This window comes from Canis aureus, chromosome 5 (genome assembly GCF_053574225.1).
Source record: "Canis aureus isolate CA01 chromosome 5, VMU_Caureus_v.1.0, whole genome shotgun sequence".
Classification (NCBI taxonomy): domain Eukaryota; kingdom Metazoa; phylum Chordata; class Mammalia; order Carnivora; family Canidae; genus Canis; species Canis aureus.
In genome coordinates this window covers 60,491,711-60,509,412 of record NC_135615.1, presented here as the reverse complement: position 1 = coordinate 60,509,412, position 17,702 = coordinate 60,491,711, and the positions used below count along the sequence as shown (strand labels likewise).

Sequence of the window (17,702 nt, the reverse complement as noted above, 5' to 3'; positions counted from 1 at the left end):
GAGGAGGGGCAGAGGAAGAGAGAATCTTTTTTTTTTTTATCATTAACTATATTTTTTTTTATTTTTTTTTAATTTTTTATTGGTGTTCAATTTACTAACATACAGAATAACCCCCAGTGCCCGTCACCCATTCACTCCCACCCCCCGCCCTCCTCCCCTTCTACCACCCCTAGTTCGTTTCCCAGAGTTAGCAGTCTTTACGTTCTGTCTCCCTTTCTGATATTTCCCACACATTTCTTCTCCCTTCCCTTATATTCCCTTTCACTATTATTTATATTCCCCAAATGAATGAGAACATATAATGTTTGTCCTTCTCCGACTGACTTACTTCACTCAGCATAATACCCTCCAGTTCCATCCACGTTGAAGCAAATGGTGGGTATTTGTCATTTCTAATAGCTGAGTAATATTCCATTGTATACATAAACCACATCTTCCTTATCCATTCATCTTTCGTTGGACACCGAGGCTCAGGAAGAGAGAATCTTAAGCAGACTCCCCCTGAGTACAGAGCTTGATGCAGACCTCAGTCCCACAACCCTGAGATCATGACCTGAGCCAAAATCAAGAGTCGGATACACAATCCACTGAACCACCCATGCACCCCAAAACAGTGAAAAATTGTGTACAAATAATATGACCATGCGTTGAGATTTATATAGATGATGATACAAGCATGAGCAGAAAACTGCAGCAGTTAAATACAATATGTGTGAACTTTTACACATGAGGACGAAAAAGTTAAACCTGATTTCACTAATTCTAAGATACGTTTTCTTTTTTTTTACATGTCAGCACTGCTGAGATCCGGTGTCTCACAAATTACTGTTGTGTCCCAGTTTAACTGGCAACACTTTTTTTTTTTTAAGCCATTTGTTTTTTATTTTTTTAATTTATTTATGATAGTCACACACACAGAGAGAGAGAGAGGCAGAGACACAGGCAGAGGGAGAAGCAGGCTCCATGCACCGGGAGCCCAACGTGGGACTCGATCCCGGGTCTCCAGGATCACGCCCTGGGCCAAAGGCAGGCATTAAACCGCTGCGCCACCCAGGGATCCCAACACTTTTAAGTAATATGTAAAATAATACTTCTTACAGGGGAGGCATGTTAGACTTGATGCAGTGCACTTGTCAAGAGAAAAGATGGCAAAACAGCACACACAGTGTGAATGATTTTTCAAAAAGGGATCTGTTTGGCTATCTAAGTGCAAAGGAAAAGACAGAAGAATGGAATGTTTAAATCTGGCTAGTAGGATTTCAGATTTTTTTTTAACAGTTTCTTTTTACTTATAGAGTGTTTTTCCCCACCTAGTTTTGCTACAGTAGCACATGTTACTTTGTAATAACTTTTTTTGTTATGCAGAAATCATTTTTTCTCATTCTCTTTTTTCCTCTGGGACATTTTCGTATATAATGGCAACCTGCACAGATGGTTATTTCTTCCAGATTCTGAAGTATTGCTCATGAATTAACTGTAACTCATAATATTTCATATTTACTTAGACCTTTTGTTGTTGTTGTTCCAAAGAAAGGCAGTCACACTTTAAAATATCCCCTTAGTTCACAGCATGACTCTGGTAAGCATTTCCTTTGGGACTGAGGTTCCATTCTGTACCCACAGGATAACAGCCAGATGATGTGAGAGATGAGATTCCATAGTCTATAGAAAGGTGATCTTTATACTTACTAGTTGGGTTCTGTGATTTTTCTGATAAATTCAATTAATAAATGAGAATAATGATAAAATAACCCTGTCCTTATGACACTCTCATAGAGAAACTATAGAAAGAGCTTTTTATGGAATACATTTGAGGAAACCAATACTACCAGTAAAAGAAGGATTTAAGGCTTTGATAATAATTGCTTAAAGTGTCAAGATTTTGCAGAAATGTTTGCCACCCACAACCCAAGCCTCCTTCAGCACTTTGCTAGTTCATTCAATATAACTTGCAACTCTGTTTTTGAAGTTACATGGCACTTCTGGTTAGACCAGCCTAGCACAGTGCTTTATAGAATTTTTTGGATTGGCAATGCATAGTGTAGATTAAAATTTTAGGAGATCAGCCTGGAGACATGATATTTAATTATGAACAGCGTAGTTGCATTTTATGGGAATTTGAGTTATGTACATTTGGAGGAAGATGATCCAAAAACTGTCTGTGCAAAATGTGAACCGATATAAGTCCTTTCAAAATGTTTTCAATTTTTCAAGAGTAGCATAATTTCAAATTTGATTGGCTGAGTGAGTTATAAATTGTGTTAAAGAGATTTCTATAGAGAGCCACATTAGCTGTTGAATGGGAATGTTCAGCATCTCTTATTGGTATCCTGCTAGCATCAGAACTTCTATGAGAGTTTTTCCAGATCCTACACAGCATAATATTCACCATTATTACAGCTTAAAGTTTTTAATCTGCAACAGTGTCACCCAAGTGGTCACTAACCAGTGGAATAGTGTTAGTGCTGGAAAATATATCTAAAAATCAGTAACCTCAGAAAGGAACATCGGTGTGATAAATTATGAGAGAGGGCAAAGCACTGCTGTGATAGGGCATAATATGAATTTAAGAGGAAGAAAGTAAAATGAAACAGCAGAACAAAAATCTGTTACAGTAGAGAGATTTGTATTTTTTTCTCTTTATTTCGGTTCCAAGTCCTTAAGGGGCTACTGCAGCCTCTAGGAAAAAGTAGCTGTGGCTGAGATCCAAACACTATGGCTAACAAGTTACCCTTGTTGACATTTCTAGGAAAGTTCTGTTTGAGGATTTCCGGACCTGGCTTGCTGACATTTCCCAGATTGACCTGGAATCAACTATTGACATGTCCTGTGCTAAATATGAATTCTCCGGTAAGAAAGATAAAGCCCTTGATGTCTGGAGGACTCGCAGGCTTTTAACTAAACAGTGGCAGCAAAATAGCATTGGCGTGCCAGGATCCTAGACTTGCACATGTCCCCTCACAGCAGTGGGAGCTTCTTAAGAAGGAAAATTTGACCCGGCTCAAACACCGAAACACCCATCTTATTGGAAGGGATAAAGCGGTGGTTCTCTTTGGTGGAAATATGATGGAGGCCATTGACCAAATTTTCAGAAAAATGCTGATAATGCACACACATGCCGACTTCGGGTACAGTGTCAGGAAACTCAGAGGTAGTATTGTAAACTACTCTTAGGCTTCCTAGGGAGCAAATATCGCTTGGAGCCTCTTTTTCTTTTCTTTCTGTTGTTATTGTTTTTGAAGGTAATAATGGACTACATTCTTAAGGAAAAAACTTGGAACAGCATAGAAGGATGCATTGTAAACCTTGACAGGCTCCAGCACCTTCTCTTTGTCTCCATTTCTCTTCAGAGGTATCCTTTGTCACCAGTTCCCTTTTGTGAGCATAGAAATGTCTTTTTGAAAACGTGTTTGCTTTTTCACCTGAAAGAAAAAGTGTTTTGGTTTGTTTACTAAGTGAAATTTTGACTTGAGTTTACTCTCATACAGTATAAAGTATAATGGGGAAGTATAAATTGGTAACAACTTTTTGAGGATAACTGAGTGATACGCAGGGCGAGTCCCAATATACACGCTTTTTAAAAACTTTTTCCTTTTTAATTGAAATAATTTCAAACCTACAGAAAAGTGGCAAGCTTCACACAAATAGTTTTTCCTGTTTTACTTGAGAGTAAGTTGCTGTACTGCTCCATAATTCCTATGAACTTCAATAATTCCTACAACAGGGACGTTCTCCTAGATGATGGCAATAAACCATCAAAACTAGGAAATTAAGGGGCGCCCAGGTGGCTCAGTCAGTTAAGTGTCTGCTTTTGCCTCAGGCCATGATCCTGGGGTCCTGGGATCAAGCCCCACATTGGGCTCCCTGCTCTGCAGGGAGCCTTGCTTCTCCCTTTCCCTCTGCCTGACGCTCCCTCTGCTTGTGCTCTCTCTCTCACACACATACTCTCTCTCAAATAAATAAAGCCTTTTTTAAAAAATCGGGAAATTAAGATCAATACATTATTCCCATCTAATCCATAGGCTCCATTCAATTTCAGTTATTTGGTACTTCTTGGCCAAAGGATCCCATCCAGGATTACACAGTACACGTAGCTGTCATGCCTGGTTTGGTCTCTCTCAATCTAGAACAGTTCATCAGTTTTGCCTGGACTTTCATGGTTTTAAGGTTTGCAGATGTCTCATTTGGTAAATCTTCCCTCAATTAGGTTTGTCTGATGCTTCCTCGTGATTAGATTCAAGCCTTGCGTTTTTGGTAGGAATGTTACAAAATTAATTATGCTTTTTTTTTGTTTTGTTTTAACTACATCAAGTGGTACATGGTTTCTATGTGTATTGGTCTAGTCATACTAACTTTGATTACTTAAGGTGGTAGCTGATGTCACGTTTCCCACTGTAAACTTAATTCTTTTTCTCTCTGTAAGTTAATAAGAATTTTTTGGGGAGATACTCAAAGATTATGTAAATATCCCATTTCTCCTCCAACTTTAATTTGCTTGTTTTAGCATCCTCTGCCATTTCTTGCTAAATTATTACTTATGCAGTTGCCAAATGGTAATTTTTTTAATAATAAAATCATTTCCTTTACACTTATTAGTTATCATTCTGCTGTAAAGGAAACCTTCCCCTCTTTCCATTTGTTTATTCATATATTTGTCAGTGTAGACTTAAGGGTTACTGTTTATATAATGGGCTATAATCAGTTGCTGTATTATAGTGATGCTCATACTGTCCCTGATTTAATCAATGGGAGCCCCTTTAAACTGATTTCCATGTCCTGTTGATGTGTCCCCATCATTCTTATATATCTTATTTCCTAGCAAAACAAGATTTTTCAAGCTTGTCTTATATTGCCCCTGCTCTAGACTCAGAGTCTGCCAGTCTTCCAAAGAACCTTGGTTGCTTTTAGTGATAAATGCTGCTTAAAAATCAGGATCTGGATGCTAGGTGTTTTTGCTATTAGGGCATCACTGCTCCCAGGCCTTTCAGTAGAAAAGAGGCAGCAAACACGGATGCATGTACATTCACATGTGAATTTATGTGTTTATCTAGAAGATCTAGAAATATGTAGATATCTGACTATATAAATATCTACATACATAGGAAACTCAATTCACATTGATTCCTACAGTTCCAGTTCAACACCATAGGGTTAATCCCACATTTCTCCATTTCCGTATTTGTAATTTCCTTCCTCAGCAATGAGAACCATGGTTTCCATTATTTTCAGTGTATTTCTTTATCAAAACAATCCCTCCATGTGTGAACAATCACAGTTCACTGTAGCATACCTTCCCTCTCCTGCCCTGCACGGATGCCTACCTTGCTTAGTCCCACCTGACCCTTTTAGATGTTTTAGCTCAGGAAATTAACAGGAACCAGTACCAAAAGATCTATGTACAGTGATGTTCATTTGGTCATTGAAGCATTTTTCTTAATAGGTGAGAAATGGAAACAAGTAGAAGGGTTTTTAAAAAAAGATTTATTTATTTGAGAGATCGAGAGAATGTGAGTGGAAGGGAGGGTCAGAGGGAGAGGGAGAAGCAGGCTCCCCGCTGAGCAGGAAGCCCAATGTGGGGCTTGATCCCAGGACCCTGAGATCATGACCTGAGCCAAAGGCAGATGCCTAACTGAGTGAGCCACCCAGGTGCCTAGGTAGAAGATAATTAAAGGAGAAAGAAGATAATTCATAATCTGTATAGTAGAATAACTATACAGCCATTAAAAAAATCAATGACAGGTGTGTATAGTGATAGAGATGGACACTTGCCAGATAATAAAACATCCACCAAAGAATCATTGTAGGACACCCATTTTTTCTTTAAAGCAAATGTGTATAGGAAAAATACTGGAAGAATATATGAAAAAAATACTGTTAATGATTATCCCTGGGATCTGTCCGTATATTTGCTCTTTAGTGCTTTTAGAGTTTTCCATATGCCCTGTTTTATGTCTCTGATTATAAAACAGGAATGATACATGTCATTTCAGAGCTGGAGGAGCTCACAGTACAGGTGAACATCAGATGGACCAGTATTAAATCGCAGGATCAGATTAGTGGCTGCTCCTTGTGGTCACAGGGACGTTAAAGTATGTGTTGCACTATTGCAGATGCCCTCCTCTGCCATGACGACGAGCTGGAAGGGCGCCGGATAGCCTTCATTCTGTACCTGGTTCCTCCCTGGGACAGGAGCTTGGGGGGCACCCTGGACCTGTATGACGTTGATGGTAAGACAGGCACATGCTCATAAGCACCAGTAGCCACTTCAGAGCTCTTATACACAATGCATGTACTCCTCCAAGGAGCTGGAAGCCATTCAATCGGGTGACAGTCTCAGGGGGAGTGGACACCAGCCCTGACAGCCACCTCTCTACATTGTACTTGGAATCATTACTCCTGAGGGGGAGTCTGTTGACATGAGGAGTAGTCATTCCCTAGTCCTGAGTAATGACCGTGGAAAGTGCAGCGCCTGGAAAGCTACTTGGAGCCATCGGTCTTCCGGGGCCAGTCCATCTGACAGGAAGTCAGGGTTGTTTCCTAATGACCAACACCAGATGTTGACTTTAGAAAACTTTCCAAACTTATTGTCCCCCTCCTCGATAACAGACAGATGCCATAGTAAGAACAGTGGTCACCTAGTGGAACTAGCAGGCATGAATGAAACAGATGGAAGGGGGTGGCATTTTGGGATCTGCAGGGTACATGAAATTCCCCTCAGAAATCTGAAAACTGTCAAAGTGAAACAAGGCAGCCTGAAAGTATTCAATGGTAACGAAGTCACATTTGTGGTTGTGTTCTCTCCTGGTGCAGAACACTTTCAACCAAAGCAGATTGTCAAGTCTCTCATCCCTTCATGGAACACATTGGTTTTCTTTGAAGTGTCTCCAGTATCCTTTCACCAGGTAAAGATTATAAGCCACAAATATATAGCGTACTAGGAATCATGCCTTTTAGTCCTCTGTTAACAAAATGTGACAGCTTCCTGTTGGACTTCCATGGCCAGGTGGTACCCACATCCAGTGTGACAGATCTGGAAATTGGCACGCCCTGGCCAGTCATCCTCCCACTTAGCTGGTACATTCATCTGCTGCTCTCCTTGTCCTTTCAGGTGTCTGAAGTCCTATCTGAAGAAAAGTCACGTTTGTCTATAAGTGGCTGGTTTCATGGTCCTTCACTGACCCGACCTCCCAACTACTTTGAACCTCTCATACCTCGGAGCCCTCACATCCCACAAGATGTAAGGATAAACGCCTGTTCTTATCTTAGAAGCTTTACTGTATGGTTTGTTTTCCTGATAATGAAACTGGACTTTGAGTTTCCTCTTTCACTTTTCTTAGGTAAACTTTTGATAGTGTTTCTCAGGCAGTTTTCCAGCACTTTTAAGTGTAACAAGGAGAAGATAATAAAGTGAGGTTTTGCATATATTTTACTAGCATGAAGTGATGTAAGAACAAAGACAATAGGAATTGTTAATTCACATTTTGCATCTGCTGCTTCTTTGTAAGCATGAAATTTTGTATGATTGGATCAACCCTACTTATCTGGACATGGATTACCAAGTTCAAATTCAAGAAGAGTTTGAAGAAAGGTCTGAAATTCTCCTCAAGGAGTTCCTTAAGGTAAGCCAGCACATCCTGTCCAGTCTATCTTGGGGACGTAAGTAGCAGGCCCTAACAAAATCTCATTGTTAAAACAACTTGTGCTTTTGTCTTTCTTGCTGCTTGGATGGGTGAATAGACATCACTAAAGGAGTTTTTGGTTAGTTCCTGGTTAGAATGTTTGTATCATCCTTTTCTTCCAATAAAATATACAAGCGATGCTAGTAGCTAACGTTGGTATTGGTTGTATGCTTAGTGGGTTAAGAGTCCCTAGTGTGGGGATGCCTGGGTGGCTCAGCGGTTGAGCGTCTGCATTCGGTCCAGGGCATGATCCTGGAGTCCTGGGATCGAGTCCCACATCAGGCTTCCTGCATGGAGCCTGCTTCCCCCTCTACCTATGTCTCTGCCTCCCTCTGTGTGTATCTTTCATGAATAAATAAATAAATAAAATCTTTAAAAAAAAATAAGAGTCCCTAGTGTGTTACCTAGTTATCTGGAATCTCAGTGCTACACACACAGACACACACACACACACACACACACACACAAACTTCTATGCTTGAGAGGGAGCTGTAGGTAGCTTCCTTCCTATTCATTTAGCAAATATGGTTTCCTAGAAGTTTACTATTGCTTTTAGTAAAAAATAGATTATTAACTGATCATCATGTATTAATGAATGTTTGACAATGACGAGACAGCGTGTTTCAGCAGAGAGGGAAGTATATCAGGAGTCAGAAGACTTTATATTCATGTCCTGGCTCTGTGGTTTTATTAACCTGAGCAAGTCACTGAATTTCCCAGAGCTTTTAATTCATCATCAGTGAAACTGGGATGAGAGCTGCCTTGCTCATATTGAAGAGTTGTTGTGAGAGCCAAACAAGATGTGGTGTGGTGCTTCACAGTTGACCCTGGGTCCCATGGAAGCACAAACCCAAGAGCTTTCCTCCATGAGAAAAAGATTGAGACAGACTCATACTGTCTCTCACTCTCTCTGTCTCTCTGTCTCTCTCAGAACTTTAAAGCTGACATTAGCATATCAAAGAATTTGAGAAGTCTTATAGTAAATAAACTTGTTTGATCGTATTTTATTTAGCCTTACCTAAACCAGGCTTTGGGATCCTCTTTCCTCCTTTACAGCTGATAGGGCTACTGTTTTGAGAACACTCCTTGGGAAGCTATGTTAAACATATACATAGAAAGCAAATTTCAATAGATTAATCAGCTTCTTGCTTTACACTTGGCTTTTTCTATTTAGAAAGTTGGTTACATAAGGGTGAGGCCTACAGAGACTCTCAGTGTGATGACGTTGACTATTAGGCAGTTTAACTGTTTTTCCTCACGTCTTATGAATTGAAGAGACTGTATTATGATCTTTGTTTTATAAATACAGTAGTCTGAGAGGTTTAGCGATTTGACATGAGCTGTACAACCACTAGTGGAAATAGCCCAAATTGATACTGGAGTGTCTTGGCATGCTGATGATTATCAGTCTTTGTTCTGGCTGCACTGTATCAGGCCTGGGGGATCTTGGGCAAAGGGGATGAGTGTCTACTGGCCTTTTTAGGAATCAGCCAGCAGGATTCTGCAGTACAGTCCTGCCTGTAAGACCAGTGTGGGATCCTAGGGAGACTTGCAAACTGCTTCTTTCTTTGCTCATTTTCCAGCCTGAGAAATTTGCGGAGGTCTGTGAGGCTTTGGAGAAAGGAGATGTGAAATGGAGCAGCCGAGGTCCCCCTAACAAAAGGTAGCATCCAGACATTTGCTTATGCATTCAGCACCTGCCTATTTGTCTTCCAATAATAGGACATCGGCCCTGGTGATGTTTCATTCCCAGGGACATCCAGTAGCACACCTTGACAGAGCCTACTTGTGCTTGAGTTGGATGTGTAAGGACTTAGGGAGTGGGGTACAAAACTGGTGATCAGCTTTTACCCCATGAATAATTGTACATCTGTGCCTTTGATAAACAGCCTGGCATCACTGCTTTCCAGGTTTTATGAGAAAGCTGAGGAGACCAAGCTCCCCGACATTCTGAAGAACTGCATGGAATTATTTCGCTCCGAGGCTCTGTTCTTGCTGCTGTCCAACTTCACAGGCCTCAAACTTCACTTCTTGGCCCCTTCAGAAGAAGATGAGATGGAGAACCAAAAAGAGGGAGAAGGAGCCTCTGCCACTGATAACACTGAAGAAGGGACAAGCCACAGCTCCCCTGGGCCAGAAAGCAAGCAGACAGCCTTCCGCAGCTGCAGCCAGCAGAGCCAGGAACAGACAGACCCGGAGTCAGAGGAAAACGAAGCAAAGAAAGGTAAGCCATGGTTATGATTCATCCTTAGTGACCATTAAGCATTCACCATTCAACCATTGATTCATCCAGCAAACATTTCTTGAGCATCTGTGATCTGCTAGGCCTGCTTCGGGAGCTGGAGAACAGAACAAAGTCTTCGCTCTCCCAGAGTTTATATTCTAGAGGGAGAGGACAGAGCTTAAACGTGTCCACAAACCACAATGAAACCATAATGAGAGGCATTTGCAGAAAATTTGAATAGGGTTGTGTGCTGAGAAACAACCCAAGTGGCCTCTGAGGTGACCAGGCAATTAGAAAAGCCTGTCTCAGGAGCAGTTGTCCAAGCTCAGATCGGAATAACAGGAAGAATCTGTGGGAAGAACATTCTAGTTTGGAGGAGCAGCCATACATTTTATTAGGCTAACAATATATCAACACTGGACAGAAATAGGACTGACTTTGCCCCCAAACTACTTTAAAACACAAGAATATCAAAGAAAGGAAAGTGAATGGCTTATTTCTGCTAAGGATCAATAATAGCCTAAGAAAAACTTGCTTGAATTTGGGCAGATAGGTAGAAGGAAACTATTAAAAGTAGATGAAGTCTAGGGGCACCTGGCTGGCTCAGGTGGAAGAACGTTTGACTCTTGATCTCGGGGATGAGTTCGAGCCCCACATGGGGTGTGTAGATTAGTAAAAAAATAAATAAATAGACTTAAAAAAAAAGTACAGGAAGTCTTTCCTTCTCCACAAACAAGATCAAAAAGAGAAAAAGATAGTGAATTTAAGAGGTTAGACTTCTGTGGAAATTTTGGCACCAGTAACTGAGCAGCTACCAATTCAGTGTACACAGTTTGGCACCTACTAAATCAGACAAGAACATCTGGTGCCCGATTCCTCTCCTCAGTTTTACTCAGCCTGCTTACATTCTGTTTCTTGAGAAGGACCCTATTGCAGTCAGAAGAGCAAAGACAAGAGAGATAGGTACCCACGGAAACAAAGCCAGCAGCGAGACACAGAATCCACAGCAGCGTAACACGATTCTGTGGCCTCCCAAACTGACTGACCTGTCGCTTTGGTCACCGTAGATACTTAGAACAACCAGAGCCAGGTGGCTTTTTCTGTGCCAGTCAATACACAGGATAGCCTTTCTTTAAGAAAAAGGTTGACTTTCCTTGAGAATCGATAATGGCATCTATACTTAGACCCTAAAAGAAATCAGGTGAACATCAATGGGGCCTTGTGGGCTTCTTAAAAAAGTATTTGTTAACTTCTCTTCCTTTTTGGTTTCATTTTCATGGGAACCTGGAACTTGGAAAATATCTATACAGGCAGCCAAAGATGCTTTGTTCTATTACTGAGCATCTACTGGTTGCAAGTCACTGGGCCAAAGCAGGTGGCAATACAGAGGCAAATGTGAAAAGTAACTGTTTGTAAAGTTTATCATCTTAAAGAAAAAAGTGGTGACAAGGCCAGAACTTTTATAACTTTAGAGGTTTTATAACTTTAGGATGTTAAATGTAACCTGCATGGTACCCAGAAAGAAAATAGCTATAAAATAATACATAGGAGAAAATGAGAAAGGAACTTAAACATTTTCAATAGCAAGAAACCAACTAAACACAAAAGACTATAATACAGGAAATGAGGGACAAAAAAGCTGTAAGGCTTTTAGAAAGCAAAGAGCAAAATGACAGATTTAAATTTCTCTTTACTAGTAGTTACCTTAAATGTAAATGACAATCAAAAGACAGAGATTGACTGAATAGACAGCAACACAGAACTCAAACTATCTGCTGTCTACAAGAGACTCACTTGTGATCCAGAGACACAAATAGATTGAAAATAAAAAGATGGAAAAAGATGTTCCATGCAAATAGTAACCAGAAGAGAGCGGGAGTGGCTCTACTTATATCAAACAAAATAAACTGTGTTTTTATTTATTTATTTTTAAGTAGGCTCCACGCCCAGCATTGGGGCTCAAACTCATGACCCTGAGATCAAGAGTTGCAGTTTACCAACTGAGCCAGCCAGGCACCCAAACAAAATAGACTTTAAATCAAAAAGATTAGGGTGCCTGGGTGACTTGTGGTGGACTGTCTGCCTTCAGCTGCGGGCATGATCCCGGGGTCCTGGAAGTGAGTCCCACATCGGGCTCCCTGCATGGAGCCTGCTTCTCCCTCTGCCTGTATCTCTGCCCCTCTCTCTCTGTGTCTCTCATGAATAAATAAATAAAATATTTTTTTTAAAAAAAGAAAGATTAGAAGAGACAAAGAAGTACATTCTATATTTTTAAAATTCAGTACAGCAAGAAGATACAATGATTACAGATGTTTCTGTACCTGATGACATTCTGAAAATAATATGAAGCAAAAACTGACAGAATTGGAAGGAGAAATGAGACAGTTGTCCAGTAGTGGCTAGAGATGTCAGTGCCCAAGAGGACTGAACACGATAAACCAGCTAGATGTAACAGGTTTAACACAGAACATTCTGGGACGCTTGGGTAACTCAGTGGTTAAGCACCTGCCTTTGGCCCGGGACGTGGTCCCGGGGTCCTGGGATCGAGTTCCACATCGGGCTCCCTGCATGGAGCCTGCTTCTCCCTCTGCCTGTGTCTCTGCCTCTCTCTGTGTGTCTCTCATGAATAAATAAATAAGATCTTTCAAAAAAAAAAAAAAGACTTCTGATCTGTGAAGACAGAACGTCTTTAAAAAAAAAAAAACACAGAACATTCTACCCCACAACAATGGCACATACCTTCTTCTCCAGTGAACATAGAACATTTTCCAGGACAGACCATAATTTAGGCCACAGATTATGTCTCGGTAGATTTTAAAAGATAGATACTGGGGTGGGTGGCTGGCTCAGTCAGTGGAGTGGGACTCTTGGTCTTGGGTTGTGAGTTCGAGCCCCACGTTGGGTGGAAAGATTATTTAATATCTTTAGAAAAGTGAAAACTTAAAAAAATAAAGATATCATAGATAGTACCCTCTCTGACTACAACAGGATGAAGTTAAAAAGAAGCACATTATCAAGCCCAGAAAAGACATGAGGAACCTAACTGAAGTGCATCTTCTGAGTGAAAGAAGCCAGTCTGAAAAGGCTATTTATTGTATAATTCCAACTCTATGACCTTCTGGAAAAGGAGAACTAAAGAGAGTGAAATCAGTGGTTGGAAGGGATTAGGACAAAGGGAGGGATGAAATAGGTGGAGCAAAAAAAAAAAAAAGAAAAGAAAAGAAATAGGTGGAGCACAGGGCGTTTTTATGGCACTCAAACCAATTCTGTAAGATACCATAATGATGGATGCTCAACATTATGCATTTATCATCACCCATGGAATGTATAGCACAAGGAGTAAACCCTAATGTAAACTATGGACTTTAGTCAAAAATGACGTATCAGCATTGGTTTGTCAATAGTAACAAGTGAAGCACACTAAGACTAAGGTGTTAATAATAGGAGACACGGCAGGCAGCTGGGGAATCCATTTAAACTTACAACATTTATTCACGTTATAGTTTTTTTATTTTGGGAACTAAATGTGTATTCCATCAAAAATTTCTTAGAAAGAAAGAGAGTGTCAAGGCTTTCCCCTCAAATAGTACACGACACATTTCTGACAATCACTGTAAGACTGGTTTGGTGGAGCAGTAGCTCAGGTTTATGGGAATGGCTTCCCTTTAGTACTGCATCTTTCCTATTTACTGTTCCATCACAATCTAGCAGTTGCATCAAAGTTTGTTTATTTTTTTTAAGTAGGCTCCACACTCAGCATGGAACGTAACAGGGGGCTTGAACTCACAGCCCTGAAATCAAGAGTCAGATGCTCAACCAACTGAGCCACTCAGACGCTCCTGTTTCAAAATTATTTTAAGTTTTTTCTGGCTTTCTGTTATTTTTTCTTAGACTCAAGTGTTCCCACATGCCAGGGGGAGCTGAGGCGTTGGAAGACCGGTCACTACACTTTGATCCATGACAACAGCAAGACTGAATTTGCCCTGGACTTACTTCTCTACTGTGGCTGTGAAGGTAAGAGGCAGAAAGGACCACAGTGAACTGTTCCCTTAAGAAGGGAGTCTCCTGGTGGCTCTCTCCAGCTGAACTAGTTTAGAAGTAATGTGCCTTGGCCAGAATCGCAGATCACAGAAGCTCCCTGTTGGAAGGGATCTTGGGGGGTCGTGAACTTCAGGCTCCAACCCAGAGGATTTTATTTTTGACTCAGGTATGGGGGATGGGGACCAAACCATAATTTCCCACCAACTAACCCCCCAGATCTACATCTTTTATGTAATTGTCCTTCCAGGTGCATTTTACATTTAATTCTTCATTTTCAATTCTTACTCAATGTTGATTGAATGGTAAATTCAAGCTTATAGTTCATAGAATCAGTTACTAGTACTGAGCTCACAGATTCCCCAGCTTTAAGCAATGTGGGATCAGTGATGTAAGAAGATGATGGAGAGCTTTCTGAATGCTGTTTGTTTTCCCTTTGTAAGGCTGGGAGCCAGAATTTGGTGGTTTTACTTCCTACATTGCCAAAGGTGAAGATGAAGAGGTAAGTTGCTTCTGACAGCAAACTATCCTTTTTAGTCCTTTTTTTTTTTTTTTTTTTTAAGATTTTACTTATTTAGTCATGAGAGACACAGAGAGGCAGAGACACAGGCAGAGGGAGAAGCAGGCTTCCCATGGGGAGCCCGATGCGGTACTCGATCCCGGACCCTGGGATCACACCCTGAGCCAAAGACAGACAGTCAGCTGCTGAGCCACCCAGGCATCCCTCCTTTTTAGTTCTTGAGGAAGCTTTCATCCTTCAGAGACCCAGTCTTTTGACCTTCTGCCAGTGTCTTTAGCTGATAAATCCATGATGATCTCCCTGCAGTGGTTCTAATTTCTAATAGTGTGTATTCAGCAGACAGGTGAACAGAACAGAGCAATTCATTATATTGTATATACATTATATTAAATTCAATGAAAGGATAGAAGGTAAAGGTGAAAATTTTTAAAGACTAAAAAAAAAAAGAAAAAAAAAGGAGAGAAAATGTAACCTCAACTCCATGGCCAACTAACTCAACAAAGCAGGAGAGAATATCCAATGGAAAAAGGACAATCTCTTCAACAAATGGTTTTGGAAAAATTGGACAGAATGAAACTGGAGCATTTTCTTAGACCATACACAGAAATAGACTCAAAATGGATGAAAGACCTAAATGTGAGACAGGAATCCATCAAAATCCTAGAGGAGAGCAGAGGCAGCAATCTCTGTGACCTCAGCTACAGCAACTTCTTGCTAGACATGTCTCCAAAGGCAAGGGAAACAAAGGCAAAAATGAACTATTGGGACTTCATCAAGATAAAAAGCTTTTGTACAGCAAAGGAAATGGTCGACAAAACCAAGATAGCTGACAGAATGGGAGATGTTTGTAAATGTCTTATCAGATAAAGGGCTAGTATCCAAAATCTGTAAAGAACTTATCAAACTCAACACCCAAAGAACAGATAATCTAATCAAGAAATAAGCAGAAAAGGGACACCTAGGTGGCTCAGTGGTTGAACGTCTTGCCTTTGGCTCAGGATGTGATCCTGTAGTCCTGGGATCAAGTCCCACAGCGGGCTCCCTGTGAGAAGCTTGCTTCTCCCTCTGCCTGTGTCTCTGCCTCTCTCTGTGTATCCCTTATGAATAAATAAATATTAAAAAAATAAGCAGAAGACATGAACAGACATTTCTCCAAAGAAGACATACAAATGGCCAACAGACACAGAACAAAATGCTTAGCATCACTTGGCATCATGGAAATACAGATAAAAACCACAATGAAAGACTACCTCACACTTGTCAGAATGGCTAAAATGAACAATTCAGGAAACAACAGGCGTTGGTGAGGATGCGGAAAAAAGGGAACCCTCTTACACTGTTGGGAAAGCAAGCTGGTGCAGCCATTCTGGAAAACAGTGTGGATCTTCCTCAAAAAGTTGAAAATAGAGCTATCCCACAACCCAGAAATTGCCCTACTAGGTATTTACCCCAAAGATACAGATGTAGTGATCTGAAGGGGCACCTGCACCCCAATGTTTATAGCAGCAGTGTCTATAATAGATGCCCAGATGTCCACTGATAGATGCATGAATAAAGAAGATGTGGAATATATATACAAAGAAGTATTACTCAGCCATCAAAATATGAAGTCTTGCCATTTGCAACAACATGGATGAAACTAGAGGGTATTATACTAAGCGAAATAAGTCAGTCAGAGAAAGTTATATGATTTCACCCATATGTGGAATTTATGAAACAAACAGAGAAGCATAGAAGAAAGGAGGAAAAAATCAAACAGTGAAATCAGACAAGGAGACAAACCATAAGAGACTTTTAATCATAGGAAGCAAACAGGGTAGCTGGAGGGGTGAGGGGTGGAGGATGGGGTAACTGGGTGGTAGGCATTAAGGAGGGCACATGATGTGATGAGCACTAGGTATTACATAAGACTGGTGAATCACTGACCTCTACCTCAGAAACTAATAATACATTATATGTTAATAAGTTGAATTTAAATTTATATATCGATCGATCAATCTATCTATATATATATATATATATATCTTTCTAGGAGCACCTGGCTGGCTCAGTTGGAAGAGTAGGCAACTCTTGGTCTCGGGGTCATGAGTTCAAGCCCCCTGTTGGGAATAGAGATTACTAAAAATAAACTTAAAAAAAAAGTACCCAGCAAGGAATAAAGATGCCAAAGGATGATCAGTAAGCATTTATTCTACTCTACTGAGAAATTGCACGTAAGCTAATAGTTACATGGTGCATTCCCATGAAATCTTTCAATATAGTAAGAAATAAATGCATTAGGTAAAATATTTCTGGGTATGTACTGGAATGGGACTCACGAAAATGCCTTGACAGCCAGAGGCTCCTCCTAGTAAAGGATCTTTTTAAAGATCCTCTACTGCCAGTCTGAGTACATGATGTGAAAACCATCTGTTTCATGGTGAATCATTGAAGAAAAGAGTTGAGAATAAGTTCTGTGTTCTGATGTGTCATTATATTTACTTATTTCAGCTGCTAACAGTGAATCCAGAAAACAACTCTTTGGCATTGGTCTACAGAGACAGAGAGACTCTGAAATTTGTCAAGCATATTAACCACCGAAGCCTCGAACAAAAGAAAGCTTTCCCAAATAGAACCGGTTTCTGGGACTTTTCATTTGTCTATTATGAATGACAGGGCTGGGCAAAACTGAAAGAAAGAGACCCCTCCTCGGTACTGGGAAGTACGCAAAAGCCACGAGGTGACCCGTGTGATGGTGTCCTTAGAATCTGTGTGTGGTAGGACTCCTCATCACTGTCCTCAATCTAGACCTTGGGCTTGGAGCCAGGTATTTCTCTCTTGATTTAAAAAAAAAAAAAAAAGGCTTTTTTTTCTTTTCTTTTCTTTTCTTTTTCTTTTTTTTTATGTTCACTTTTTTGTTTTCCATATGGGCTTCCTTAGTGATTTTTTAAAAGTTTTTGTGTGTGGTAAAATATACATGACATAAAGTGTACCATTTTAAGCAACTTTAAATGTACACTTCAGTGACATTGAATACACTCATGTGGTTGTGCACCTGTCATCACCATCCACCTCCAGAACGTTTCCATCTTCCTGGACTGGAGCTCTGTCCCCATTAAAGACTAACTCCCCACCCCCAGCCCCTGGAAGCCCCCAGCCCTATTCCACTTTCTGGCGCTCTCGGTTCATAGAAGTGGAACAATACAATATTTGTCCTTCTGCAACTGGCTTATTTCACCTAGCATAAAGACTTCAAGGTTCA

General features: G+C 40.5%; 1 protein-coding gene across 2 annotated transcripts in view; it reads left to right on the top strand.

Moving 5' to 3' along the window:
• Positions 1-17,702, top strand: part of OGFOD1 (2-oxoglutarate and iron dependent oxygenase domain containing 1) — a 25,056-nt gene extending 7,354 nt beyond the window's left edge. For both annotated transcript variants that reach the window (XM_077898372.1, XM_077898373.1), the window contains exons 4-13: positions 2,750-2,850; positions 6,111-6,227; positions 6,811-6,902; positions 7,109-7,237; positions 7,506-7,619; positions 9,263-9,342; positions 9,590-9,903; positions 13,795-13,917; positions 14,385-14,443; positions 16,952-17,702. In XM_077898372.1, coding sequence (XP_077754498.1) covers positions 2,750-2,850; positions 6,111-6,227; positions 6,811-6,902; positions 7,109-7,237; positions 7,506-7,619; positions 9,263-9,342; positions 9,590-9,903; positions 13,795-13,917; positions 14,385-14,443; positions 16,952-17,113 — 1,291 coding nt within the window. In that variant the 3' untranslated portion in view covers positions 17,114-17,702. The remainder of the gene's footprint in view (positions 1-2,749; positions 2,851-6,110; positions 6,228-6,810; positions 6,903-7,108; positions 7,238-7,505; positions 7,620-9,262; positions 9,343-9,589; positions 9,904-13,794; positions 13,918-14,384; positions 14,444-16,951) is intronic.